At 49.1% G+C, this 14,334-nt stretch overlaps 1 protein-coding gene across 1 annotated transcript in view; it reads left to right on the top strand.

Annotated features, from left to right (window-relative positions):
* The first annotated feature begins 881 nt into the window (after window positions 1-881).
* fto (FTO alpha-ketoglutarate dependent dioxygenase) overlaps window positions 882-14,334 on the top strand; it is a 105,273-nt gene continuing 91,820 nt past the window's right edge. Inside the window, exon 1 of the mRNA XM_037485853.2 lies at window positions 882-1,199. Coding sequence (XP_037341750.2) covers window positions 1,158-1,199 — 42 coding nt within the window. The 5' untranslated portion in view covers window positions 882-1,157. The remainder of the gene's footprint in view (window positions 1,200-14,334) is intronic.

Here is a 14,334-nt window from a genome sequence, read left to right as displayed (position 1 = left end):
CTTGTGAGCATTTTACAAGACAGGTGAAAGAAACATGTGTGTTAAATCATTGTACCCGGCTAACTTGGGTCAGCTCTACCACAAAAGAAATAAGATTACAAAGGAAACTAATGAAGACACTGATCAAAGTCTGTGTTGGTAATATGTAGCAGGTGTTTCAGACCCCTGCACCACCCTCCCAACGCGGCCGCTGCTCCGTCCGTGAAACTATTTCACATGTGCTTTGGTAGGAACAATGGAAGGAACACATTTCGACACTGTTCCAAACATGTTATGGGGATGAACTCTCGGAGCGCACACTTCCACTGTGGGTGATGCATAGCGGCGGCCACATGGACGCTGAGCATTTTACGGTGCACTTTCAAGATCAGTAGTGAGTTCAAAAAAGGGCTGACGTGGATGAAGCCCACACCGGCAGAGATTGGATTTTAGATGCATGCCAGAGTTGAAAGAAATTTGGCGGGAGTTGAACTGGAGCATGTTCAAAGCATGATTGCTATTTTTACACATAGTCTGAGATGAAAGTGGAACTGCTTTTCATTACAAAAAAAGGGGCAGCATATGGGATATCCATGTTGAACACCAGGATATTATCGAAGAGGATATTTAGAAAAAAAAAAGAAATGTCAATGTTATAAAGTACAGCACTACCACCACCACTTCTGATCCAACAGATGAACTCATTTGTATAATAGCTATGACAGTAATAGTGAACGCTTATTTCATACTAATAATAACAGCAAAAATAATACTATTGAAATGTGTAGGGTCGTTTAAAATATCGTTTTCATTTTTATTTTTATTTAAGTCGCTGATTTAAACTCGATCCCTTATTTGTAGATCCGTAAGAGCTGCATCCGTGCAGTGTGCACCCCTTAAAGCCTTCCGACAGCTACTTCCGCCAGGAGCACGCGGTCACTCTGGGACTTGTAGTTCCTCTCGCAACGCTTTCAGAATGTCCTTTAACATTAACCCCACTAAAAAAACAAATTACACCGAAAATATGGCCGACTGGTCTCCAAAATATCATAACGGGGGACGTGCGCTTGCGTGTGGCCTTTAATACGAGAACAGATTGAAACACCGTTTATTCGTGCACTACAACAACCAACGTCGCCTCTAATGAAAACGAGGCGGCGTAAACAGAAGTCTGGAACATGAAAAGATCGGGTGACAGTGAGGGGGAGAAGAGAAGAAAGGTACTGGTAGCGTTTTTCTCCGTTGGGTCTGGCGTATTTGTCGAGTCCGGTCGCTCGTTGAGTATGTAACGCCGCGCACGCGATGCCGCTGGCTGCCTTCGGACGGCTGGAAAAAGCCGCAGAACGTCGGCGCATTCTTCACCTTGCGCCGTTTTCTTTATTGATGCTTTTCCATTTCCCGCCTCAGTCCTTCCACCGGGAATAATTACAGGTGAATTAAAACGGTGCTTGTAGCTCCCGTAAATACACCGCCGAGAAGAAGCTGTAACTCGCGGGAGGGGGCGGGGAGGAACGTCCCGACAGCAAACAGTTTGGACCACGTTACTTGTAAGAACCCCAATGAATAGTTCAACTTAGAACTATTCGAAAGGTGGTAGTTATTAACGTATCAACACATAAAACACACACACACAAGAGAGAGAGAGAGAGCAGCATTTCCAGCCGAGTTTGTGACGCCTTTCTGGTGCGTAGAATTAAATCAATTCTTAGTGGCGGAGCGGTAACGGTGCGGCCACGTGCAACAGATATAAACAAAAAAAGAACAGGTGAAATGATTGTGGATCTGGCGATGTGCCAGGCCAGCAGCCTGCAGCTGTTTCACCACAGAGACACTGGACACCAACGGGTGCCCTGCTGTATCATGGGTTGGGGTTGGTACATGATGGCTGCTCTTGGAACAACGCCCTGCGAAAACGTGCCAGCTGCAGAAACCCTGCCAGAGGAAGCACATGCACACACAGTGATGGGGCGAGCATCCATGTGACCTCTGGCTGACTAACCCTTCTTGCGTGTGCTGCTGCTGCGTATGAGCAGTGTCGCCCCCCCCCCCCCCCCGCGCTGACCCCCGCGGCCTTTCTACGCTTAAAAAGCGCCACTTTTCGGGTTTTTTGGCGATACCAAAGGAAAGTGAGGAGAGGGCTCTGGTGTGCAGGCGTCCCGGGGGATGCGCGGGTGTTTCGCGTCCATATAGTCACGGTGTCCCTCTGTCGGTCTCTGTGTCTGGTCTTCCTCTTATCTCCTGGATGCCGTCTGCCGTGGCACATGTGTTTGGATCATGTCTGACAGCAGTGAAACTATGTAAGACGTGGTTCCTCCTGTTTATGAAAGCAGCCGCGGCGGCCAGATGAGCGGCTCAGAGAGAGAGAGAGAGAGAGAACTCATTCCAGCTGGCCCTCAGGCGGTCAGGCAGAACTGCAAAGACCTCTTGGCTTAGCTTCCTTTCTTTTTAGATAATATGAGGATGAGCAAAAGGAATTTAATTGTGAAATGACTATATGACTGTAGAGAAGCCAAGGAAGGAGCTGCACGCATTTGGGCCCCTTCTTTTTTAGCAATAGCAGTGGTTGCGTAAGGACACAGATGGTATGTCTTTTAATAACTTGGTTATGATGGTTGTCTTATCCAGTAAGGGTGTGCGATGTTCGCAATGCTGCACCAAGTGAAAAATCCGATATGTAGGTCCACTGTCATTCTGAGTTAGGGAATGCAAGCGCCATCAGATTAGTGCCAAATGAATACACAATCTCCTTAGAAAATCCCACCACTGACAGGTGGGATGCCATAGTCTATATAAATGCTTTGATAAAATGCAATAGGACATTTGCCTGTCTTCACAGGGAAATTATTCAGACACCATGCACATAAATATATATATATATATATATATATACACAGAAAAACTAACATTTTTACTTTGACGACGGGATGGATCCATCACATTGTTAGACATCCTTTTGTTGTTCAAATCACAGATTATTTGTAACTCCCTTGTAGGTTCCCAAATAGCTACATTTTCAAAAAGGTCCTCCCGACAGGAACATTCAACTTGACCTTTCTCCTAATGGATTGAAAACATCTGATTATGTTTTATCAGTGTTGTCATCGCAGGAGGAAATTTCACCCGAGTGCTTTGGCATGTGTGAAAATAGCACTGACCCTGTCCCTCTGCCCGGCGCTTTCATGCCGTCTTTGATGCGAGCTCGCCATTTGGACAGTGATGACAAGTATGAAGTGCTGTGTCGAAACAGGAAGTGTGTATGCACGTGTGTGTGTGTGTGTGTGGCAGGCTAAGTAATGATCACACAGGGTCACCAGATGTTGTGAGGTCCCGGGCTCAGCTCAGCCCAGCCCATTGCTTAGATCAGCCTCATTGCTCTGCTCTGGTTGTGGCACCTTGTGCAAGCTGTTTAGGGTATTTAATTCCTGAACACTCATTAAAATGGTTTGTGTTTCCCTTGGCAATTTTGTTAAATTAACAACTACCGAGGTAAAAGCTGATTATGTGGCCACACATCCAGACATGGTTAATCAATTCTCCCCGCACAAAATGTCTGCTGGTGAATTAGTGTAAAGGAAACGATTTATGGCGACTAATGCCGACGTCCTGTCATGTCAGGCCTGGTGTTTTAGCAAGAGTGGGAGTGGGTGGGGGTTGGATGTCAGATTCAGCACATTCAGCAGCTTTGCACTCTGCCGGCCATCTTTTTTTTCTCCCCCCTTTTAACCCGAGCTACATGCTGCTTGCTCTATTAATGAGCCAATAATGGAGAAATAGTGTCGGTTGCTGACATAAAACACGGGTTTGGATACCTAAGGCAGGGGAGCACAAAGGCTCCAGCGGAGCTAGATTTAAGCCTTGGCTCTGTATGGAATGGTAGAAAGGGGAACACTCTGCATGGGGGCTCTCACAGCTTCATCAGACCCCCGCCGGCCGAACTGTGAAGAAGCCAGGGCTCCGAAAAATACGACTGTGGCAGATAATGATACCATTACACTAATGGAGCTGGCAAATGAAGGAGAACCCAGATGCCCTGCTTTATTACCGGAGGGGGTCATTTCCTCGCTGCATTCCTAATGGCCTGAGCACACAGTATTGATCAGGCCATCACGCTGCTAATCCTCTACAGAATTACTTATTGCTGGCTAGGTGTCGATCCACCGCGTGCCCTGCCCTGGCCTTGCCGGTGGGGGGCCACTGTGTGTCCAGCAGGGACCCACTGGGCAGTTTATCCAGTTGTGATTTAGGGCCGAGCAGGGATGGCGTCTGGGAGGTCTTCAGCAGTGGGCTGGCCTGTTCAATGTGGACAAAAAAAAAAAAAAAAAGAGTCAAATGAACCTTATTGCTTTCATTTAATTAAAGAGCGGGCAATTATGTGGTTCCTCCCTCTTTATGGCCCCATTGACCGATGTGGAGCAGGGGAAGCTGTGAGGTTGGGTGTTGTTCTCGGTAATTGTGTTGTGCTGTAAATAAGAACAGGCAGCTCTTGTGCTAACAGCAGTATTTAACTCTGCATTCTTGCTTTATGGGGCTGAAAATTGGAGAATTCCACTTGCAAATTGGATTTTCTTTTTAGGCCTGTAGTGGACACTGCGATTAGAAAAGCGGTTCTATTTGAAAACTATAGATGAGATTACATCTGCTAAGTTATCCCTTTCCATGCATTGCTCGGACATGACGTCAAATGGTCCTCCTCGTTATAAATGAATATGAGGGTCAGGTAGCACAGAGCACTCTGCCCAGGGCTTGTGACCCGTCGTATCCGTGGCCCTTTTACTGGGCCCCTGTGTGCATTAGCACCCTCAGGCCATTGGAAGCGTGGCCTGGTAACATCGGCAGACGCCACGTGTCACCTCTGGCCCTGGCTAATCCAAGAGTTTACCTTAAGGGGGGCATTTAGCCCTGTTTGTTAGGGCCATTGCAGTAGCCGTAAAGACGTACTTATACATTTCCATCTGGAGCAACCTGTCGCGGCTAGGGAAACCGGCTATTGATCCAGATATTTAGTCATTTCTTTCTGCTTGCCCCATCAATATTGTGCAAATATCTGTCCACGCGAGGGTTGACCTCAGCCCCGGCCTCTATTTTTTCCGCTCCCATTGGAGTTCTATGATATACTATTCTGAAAAGTAAAATCAATGTGTAAATATGAAGTTGTGGTGTGTAATATAGCGCAGGCCCGAGGCCCCGGGTATTTCATCGATCCGCTATGTGGGCGCTGGAGGAGGCTGATTAGTCTGCCGCTGCGTTTTTTCCTCCATACGTATTTACCGTGTTTGGCCTGTTTGATCTTTGGCTCATATGTTTGGACTGACGTGTTTACAGATCAACTTGGCCAGTCAAGCATCCCTTTGAACTAATTCAGCCAATAGGTTACAATAGTAGAGCAATTGAATAACCTGTGCTATAGTGAGAGGCAGGAGATGTGACATGCAATGTCTTTGTATATTTTCATTTAACAGTCGTCGATTGAACCAATCCGACAACTTAATGCTTGAGAGTGAGTGATTGATTGAGGGTGAGTCTTAGTTCATATTTCTTTGATGTAATTATTAAATCCACTATACATATAAATATGCCCCACAACCTGTGACATGAGCAAGCCGGTTCCTGGAAATAAAATGATGATCCAAGTTAGTGTTCATCACCCATGAGATGGGTCTCTTAATCACGTTGGTTATCAGCGGCATTGGGTTGGGTTAGCTTCTCATAATCAATACGGAAAACCTTGCATGTCCTTCGTTCACCTCCTGCCACCTTTTTTATGGGGTTCTGTGTCTAATGCGTGGGATTTTATAGGTGCATGATGTCTACATTTGGTTTGCATCTGGAAGGATATCAACTTTTACTGCCCCGCCTGCATTATCTCAGGGTACGTGGCGGAGAGGGCTCGTCTGGGGCTCCCATGTGTGCTCACGAGGCCCTGTGATCTCGCTGAAAGATTTAAATGGAGAGAGGCTTCCGCCTGGCATTATGTCGCTGAGTCGAACAGTGACTGAAAGGGGTTTACCGCCTTCACTTACCTTTGAATGTTTGGCTACTTTTTGATACTATACGAAAAAATGAACGTCTTTCGCCCATGCAATCCTAATTTGTTTGATTTGAGCAGCCTTCACTCTCCAAAGCTAGAAAAAATGAACCGCGAATATTGAACATTATCAAAATACCCCTTAGATAACAATACTTATTCGATCGCTATGTTGATCGTTCCCCACTCGGGTGGTGTGTCATATTACGGAAACAGTCGCTAGGACTGGCCAAACGGCCCTTGACAGCTCACGTGTTTGACAGCCCCTCACCGCGCACCGCGTATTAGTGTCGAGCCATTAGCCGCTGGCGTCAGCGCATCCGCAAACAAGGCGACGGCGTGGACCATGCAAACCGGGCGACCAGATCACACGTCAGATTCAATGAGATTACATCAAATGCGACCTGCTCAAGTCGGGTTCACCTGTCAATGCATGCGTCCCGTCACAAGAGAGAGACATAGAATAATCAGTTCGATCAATAGTTGGTGGTGGCTCGTTGGACACGTGCTGAATAAACATGGGGATGACCCTCTCAACTCGTACACAGGAGGCAGCAGTCTCCAGGGGGTTCATTAGCCACTCGACCCGCGCTAGTCGTTAGTGTGTGTGTGTGTGTGTGTGTGTGTGTGTGTGTGTGTGTGTGTGTGTGTGCGTGCACCATGCGCAGGACTTTGTTTAGGTTGACGGGTGTGTCTTTAAACGCCTGGTTGTATGAGTGTGTCGGTCTACGCACACTTGTTTCTATGGGTGTGTGTGTGTTCAGGCTGCTGTTTGTGCGAATGCTTAAAGTAATACAAGTCTTCAATAGGCTTGATTAGCACTACTTTGGAACTATTTACCGGGGGATGTTGTTTCAGACTCATTTGGTCTCTTGACTCCAAAGCAAAAAAAAAAAAAACAGGGCTATGACCCACAACCAGAAATCCGCTAAATGCGAATAACCATTATATTTTTCTCGGTGTCTGTGTACCTCTCTGTGCGCGTGAAACTGTGTCTCATTTGAGCAACATGCAACCTTTAAACATGGTGGTTCAAAGAAGGAACTATCGATTGCTTTTTTTTCCCCTCTTCACTGGAAATATACCGCGGTGCATGTTTTACCTCGCTCCGAAAGTAGTGATTCATCCCGAGAAGCACTACTCTTTGAAAAAAAAACAATCTCTTGCACGCATCGATCGGTAACAGCCGACGGCTGTCAGAGCGCCCACCGTCGTTGTGTCTCCGTCGCCTGACCAAACACTACAGCTACTACATTCACACGAGCAAACATGAGCCCTCAGCGGATTGTATCGAAACACGCGAGTTCAAAACCGCTGTGTTACACGTAGTTATATTTAATTCTTATTGCGGTGACATCATCGGTGGAAATGGCCTCATGTGGAGAAAAAACATTTTAATGGTACCCGTTGGTACCGGCCAGAGGGCATGGTGAAATTTTCTGGGTGAACCCAAACAACGTGCTGGTGAACTTAGTTGCAACCGGTTATTGTGAAGCCAATTCCAGCTAACAGTGATAAAATTATTTCACTCTGCAAAGCAGCCCGGCGTGAGACACATACGTCCGCCTGCTGTTTATTTGTGAATTTATTTCCTTTTGTAATGACTCACCTTTCTAATAAAGTGAGAGGGCCTACTGCCAAGGTGTTGCCCAACACCTGGTTTTCATAGAAAGTCCAAAAACCCTTCATTCACAAAACCTGCAGGAGACCAGTTTCACAAGGCGCTGGAAATGGGAACTGTTAATTTGTACATCATATGCTCTTTTCCATAAACATGAGCAATAAAAGCGTGTTAAAATACCTGGCGTTTAGCTTATTGCCTTTTGGAGGCAGACCGTACGTGGTACCTCCTTTTAGCCAGTGCCAGGATTTAGCATTGCAATTAGCTTAGCCAGCTGGAGGTACACATGGCTTCCCCTTATAAAATTCCATCAACGTAATATCACAGGTAGTTTCTACTCGTAAAACAAACGTGAATGCTATTGTAATGTTGTATTGTGTTGCTTTAAGGGGTGTTGTGGTCATCGTATCAGGCGTCAGGCTTCAGTTTTGTCTGTTGTTCGATTGACAGAGAAGTTGGCGTTTGAACCACGTGAAGCATACCCGAAAGAACTCAAAATACAACGTTGGTCGTTAAACATTAGGTCTAATAAAACTTTTTCCCGTGACATCTGACGCTTTGAGATAACTGCCTCCACCCGAGGACTTTAGAGAGCACACCAACCAACCAGTCCCTACTGGCGTTTCCTGGTTATCCCCCGGACTGTCCTTCACGCAGCTTTTTTTCGTGCCGTTTGTTCCAGCATTTACTCAGAATCAAGCCTGCGAGAAGTGTCTCCTCACTTCAGGTGGTCTGTTCATGTCTCAGTGGTTTTCCTTTTCACTGAGCCACTGTGTCTCTCCCCCCCCCCCCCCCCCCCTCCTCTTCATCTGCCTAACTTTTCCTTGCATATGCCAAGGAGCCAACGACAGCTTGACTGGCATGCTGTCAGACAGGCAATGCCTTTCCAACGCTGGAGCATCAGCCCCTTTCCTGCGGAGCTCGTATGTGTGTGTGTGTGTGTATGCGTGTGTGCGTGCGTGCAGGCAAGTGGGGGTATTGTCAGGACGTGACCGGCACACTTTGCATGTTCTCCTCGAGACAGGTGCTCCTGGGCGAGCACTGGTGCATGACAGTTGCCTTTCATCGCTGTCTTCTTTACACTTAACCCCTGACCAGCCTTCCCTCATTCCTCTCCTTCCTCGTCCTCCTCCCGCCTCCTCCCTCCACGTCTGACCTCTTCTCACGGCGCTTCCCTTTCGGCCGGGGCCCTGAGTGACGGACTCGCGGAATGCCCGGCCCGGCTCGCGCTCGTTATGCGTCGGCCGGTGTGGCGCGGGGGGGGGGGGGGGGGGGGCGGCGTGTCACGAGCCCGGCACTGTCAGGCCGGCTGTCCAAACTCGAGCCGCAGACCCCGCGCCGTTAGAACTCTTTTTTGTTCAGCGGTCCGTAATCCGGTCCACCCGGCGCTGTCAAGCACTCGAACGGGCATAAAGACAAAGAGCCCCGTGGCCGAATCCCATCTCCTCATATCATGATGTAGGCAGATTTATTTTTTTCTCTCCCCCCCCCCCCTGCTCCTCTGCCTGTTTCCTTAACGTTGTTTATTCAGATGAGCCTGACTGGAGGGCAGCGGGTCACATCCACTTGGCTGGCTGAAACGGTCCTAAATTGAATGTTGTCTCCAGTGAGATGGAGAGAGGAAAGAAGAAAGGGGTTAGGAGGGGCCTCCGAGCATTCGTGTCAGGGCCGTTTGGAGGCCTATATTTGCGAGGCGGGGGAGGGAGTTGGGGGGGGGGGGTGCAGTTGTCAACCCCTGTGTCATGCTTGCACTGGCCCTGTGATGTAGAGGGCATCCACTGTCGTTTGTTGCAGGACTGTTGCAAGTCCGGAGTGGGCCACAGAAGCCACGAAAAGCAGCGCGCAAGCCCTCAGGTAGCCAGAAGCTCTCGATTTCAAAATACCATGTGGTACTCGGCGGGGAGCTAAACCCTAAAACAATCCGACACCCCGTAGTCTGGAGATTTGTTTTAGGGTTCGGCTTTTTAATTACGCTTGTGTGTATTCAAGATGGAGACTGATCCAGATGTTTTATATAGTGCGTGCTTCATTTTATGTTGTTTTCCCTTTTTTATTCTGCGAGCTTTCATTGTTAAGCAAAGTAGGTGGATTAAACTCATGCATGACGCCAACTTCGGGGGGGAAGACATTACCTAGTTAAGCTAACGTTGCTTCTGTGCTTCCAAGTTCGCCGAAGTTTATCCTTGTGCATGTTTTATTAGCGTAGGTGTGTGTGTGTGTGGTTCATCTGACATACATCTCCCACATTCTCTCCACTGTGGGGGGGGGGAAACAGCGATGGTTAAGACTCCTTAAACGTGTTGTCGGGAGTGTCAGCGGAGAGACGCGAGCGCGGCGCGCCGCCCTGAGCTTTAATCCAACAAACAGCCCGCGAGCGAGTGGACCCCTTCCTCGCAGCCATTGTCATGTGTAGGGGAGGAGGGGGGGGGCATTGTCACGTATGGGACGGACTCATGTAAATGTGGTGACAGGCTACTGTCTCGGCTGACTGACAGCACAGAGGGATTGGGCTAATCTGAGTGACTGATTCGAGGCGCGCAGCGGCTCTGGCTGTCCCCATAACTCCAGAGAAATAGACAGCTTCAGCGCAGTTATCTGTGTTTGTAAGTCCTTCTGCTGCGCTGGGATGACAATAGGGATTAGTGCCAAGGTTCTTTTAAACTGTTTTTTTTTTGGGGGGGGGGCTCTTATCGGTGTCCCGGCTGGATGCTGCCACAGCCGGTTTTCCTTGACTGTCAATTAAAGAGGGGATCATTAACTTCAAGGGTATAAATGTTCTAACACTGGTATTACGTTGGGAAGCTAAGTCGTTGACAGATGTTCCAACTTTAATTCTCCACTTGTTTTTTTGTCCTTTAATTAATTTATGTATCACTATTCGGGTTTTAAATATTTCTTTCCCCCTGTCTGCTCTTTGTTAGCCTGTAATCTCAGTTACCATGGTAGCCGCAAAGACGATTGGGCCTTGTCACTCACCTGTGTTTCTCAGGAGGTTCAGTCGGCTAATGTATTCAATATCGCCCGAGACCGGAAAGGTAAACACACGCGTTGGATGACGCGCGCGTTCCCGCGCCGCCTCGGGTTTGCGGGCCCGGGGGCGGGAGGAGAGCGGCGAGCGCGCGCCATCCAGCTCCTCCGGGCTTTCCAGCAAGTTCCATCCCACTGCTCGGGAACGATGCCCGATAAGAACAAAACAAGCGCACTTTGTATCTCTGAGCGAGTTAAACAAAAGCATGGTCACATGGCGTTGCATGGGGGGGGGGGCGCGACGAGGCGCGTGCTGTGACTAGCCGCGGACGACTGAGAGGAGGACAGACGGCTAAGGGGGACGCTAATGGGCAAACTGTCTTCATCCACTGTCACTGGCGCCACCTTGTTCTCCCATGACAGCTCCTCTCCTTTGTCCCCCCCCCCCCTCCTCCCCCCCTCGGCCCACCTCTACCGGGGATTCGTGACAAGTTTTCACGGGCTGATCAAACGCTTCGGTGACACCTGATTAGGATATAGTACGTGTTTACAGCCGCGCATGGTTTACACTCCCCCCGCCCTGCCCCCCCCCCCCCCCCCCCCCCCCCCCCCCACGTACACACACACACACACAAGAGAGAGACTTCACCTTGACTAATTAAATTTGCACCTGCAATGCCAGCTGCGACAGCCACTGGAGGGCTGCATTTATTTATGTCACTCGCACGCACACTTCCCGTGACGCTCATGCGGGCTGAGTTGGCGGCGGCTCCTCTGTTTAGCCGCGGCGCGGCGTGGGCCTCATTTAAACGCTTCCGTGTGATACCGTGGCTTTTCAGAACTGCTTCGGGGCTGACAAGTATGGGGGCTTTTTTTTTCTTCGTTAGCTTCATTTGCAAATATTCGCGGGTTGGAACAATGTTTTGCTTGAACATCGAGTGAAAGGCGAATGTTCTATGTACCTTAATATCGAGGGTGTTTCAGTGACTTTTTTGTGTTTTAATTTGATCAGTCAGTTGTCCCTCCTGACTAAGTTGCCACTCTCGAGTCTTTGAGATCCAATTTTAAAAAGGGTTTCGAACCCTTTGTTTGAAAACAAAGTGATTTTTGGTCCCTCAATGTGTATTCTTTTCTAATCGTGTCTTCATATGCGCACCTATACGCGTGCTTGTAGGCTACATGATCCCCCCCACCCCCCCTCCTCCCCCTCTCAGTGTACGTATCTATCTAAATCAGTGTTGGGAGTGTGAAAGGCCACATTAGTGGTGAGCAGGACATCAGTCACCCAGGACCAGGAGACAGGGCCTGGTAATTTGTGGCTCCCCCCCGCCCCTGTTTCTCAGTCACTTCCACACAACCCCCCCTCTGCCCCCGCCCCCCTCCGGCCTTCCTCCCGAGCCTCAAATTGACCAGGCTCGACTGCCGGTCATGCTGTATTACATGGGTTAGATGAAGTAATTATTTCTAGGCCACTGACTACAAGCAAGATTAATAGTTTTTGAAACGGCCATAATGGAGGGCTGACCCGCCGTGACATAAGCATTATTTCAAGCTCACCTCCACTCTCCTCCCTCTCACCTCTGGACACTGGCAGAGTGTGATTTATACCCGGGTTAATGAGGGGAGGGGACCTAGGAGCCCAGATCCACCAGCATAGCAGTGCAGTGTCACAGGACTTTGCTGTTTTTTTTGTTGCTTGATTGTGTTTTGCAAACGAGATGCAAAGCGATTAAGACGTTTCCGAATGTCATCGTTTCGCTGCAAGTTACAATTTGATGTAAAACTTATTCTCTTGGAAGGGTTGGTGCTCGCCGACATGTCTCGAAGAATAAATATTTTTACCGATATACAATCGCGGCGTTGTGTGTCGCTTCATCTGCCCACCCGTGATGCTCTGGAGCCTTGAGGACCAGAAGAGCCGGGAAGCTGTCACTAGGTGGCACTTGGACATCATGTTATCAGATGCTCTCCCCCCCTTTCGCCCCAGCCGAGCCCTCCTCTTCCCCCCAGCCCAGCCCTCCTCTTCCCCTCCCACTCTTCATCCCTCCTTTCTTGGCTGCCTCACTTCCTCCCTTGCGTCCGTGCTAAGTACACCTCAGATGTCAGGGTGTTTTATTTTTATTGGATGAGGGCAGTGTGTAATGCATTCACCTCCGCTGCTGCCAGCTGTTAAATGCCCCAGAACATGGTCTGGCCAGGCTCCGCCCCGTTAACCCCTCTGATTGGCTGTAATAATTAGCAGAAGTGAACAGTAACTGTGGCGCATGGCGAGGGTTTGGGGGCGGCTTGCGACTCCCAGATGCGTGCACGTGACGGAGCGGTCCCGTCCCCCGTCGGGGCTCCAGTGACTCGGGTCTGGCCCGAAACTGGCGACTCCTGTGCATGTGTTTGTATCTTGGGCTTTAATATCAACCCTCAAAAACCCTTAAACAGATGCATGCAGTGTCGCACCAGCAATTACATTTTCAAATAGCTGGGTTTGTAAACCTCCAGGATGTTAATCTGTCACCATTCAAGCTACTGGGTAGAGTGAAAAGAGGATTAAGCTATTCAATTCCTGGTAGAATATTCCCCCTTTGTTCCGAATGAGTGAAGGAAATATATAAATAAAGAAATGAGGTGGTTTCTCAAGCAAGACAAGTGCCGTCTGCTATACTTTGGGATTTGGCTAATGCCATTATAGCAAAGTTATCTGCTTCGGGATTCCAGGAAGAATCGACGGAAGCTGGCGGTCGTGTAAACAGCCAAAGATGATATTCGGCCCTTAATTCAATATTAATCTGAGGTCGCATTCCTAATGCCAGTTTATCTGGGTCAAAGACTACATGAGATACAATTAGACTCGTCCTAGATGTTCAGTCCACATCTGTTTGGCTGCCATATGTTCTTCTAGTGGCAGCAGCTTGCTAGTAATTCCAAAAGCCAGGAATCTCTTCCAACCAATAGGTACAACAAGGGCTCGTCTGTCTAGGCAACATTGTTGAAAAGTAGTACACCAAGTGACATTTCGATGATTGGTATATATGAAAAATTGAGGCAGCCAAGACCCTTCTCTCCTCCTCCGTGCGCCTTCTGCGTGTGGTGAGTGAACGCGGCACACAGCTGTCGATTGGTAAAATGCCCTCGGAAGTGTTTTGTCGAGCAACGCACTCCATCAAATCTTGTGTTTAGCATAAGGTTATAATATAGCGCGTGATAATTGTCACAGCTGTCAGCCGATCCGGCGCGCTACCCCTGCCTCAGCCCCTGGTTTACCCTTGACTCCCGGCCCCTCCGGTCGGATTGCAAATCATCTTTATCCCAGATGAAGTACCAGACTCGGCGGTGTCAGGAGATGATCTAACATGGAGCCCGAAAGGACGCAGAGCCGGGAAATCGTCGTCACTCGAAGAGGTTGCCTGTCACATGACGGGTTTGATCAACCCGGGGCGCGGTACACAGAGCCGGGGTCTTTGCGCGGCGTAACGGCGGTGCTGGATTAGAGGCACGAGCCACTTCCGCTGTGATCAGTCACTCACGCGCCTGAGACACACCGAAATCCCCCCCCCACGCGCTTCATCCACGTCACGTGCCGCCCACTGTATGGAAATGAGGAACACGGCTGTTGACGATGTGCAGCGCCGTTTCTTTCCCCTCTTGCTGAAGCGGTGAAGGCACCTGCTGGGAGACCGGGGGCCGTGGGTCGGTCCGCAGCCGCCCTGAATGCTCCGGATCTGTTGAGACAATCACTGTGTGTGTGTGT

Source organism: Pungitius pungitius, chromosome 4, assembly GCF_949316345.1.
Source record: "Pungitius pungitius chromosome 4, fPunPun2.1, whole genome shotgun sequence".
Classification (NCBI taxonomy): Eukaryota; Metazoa; Chordata; class Actinopteri; order Perciformes; family Gasterosteidae; genus Pungitius; species Pungitius pungitius.
This window is presented reverse-complemented; position numbering and strand designations above follow the sequence as displayed.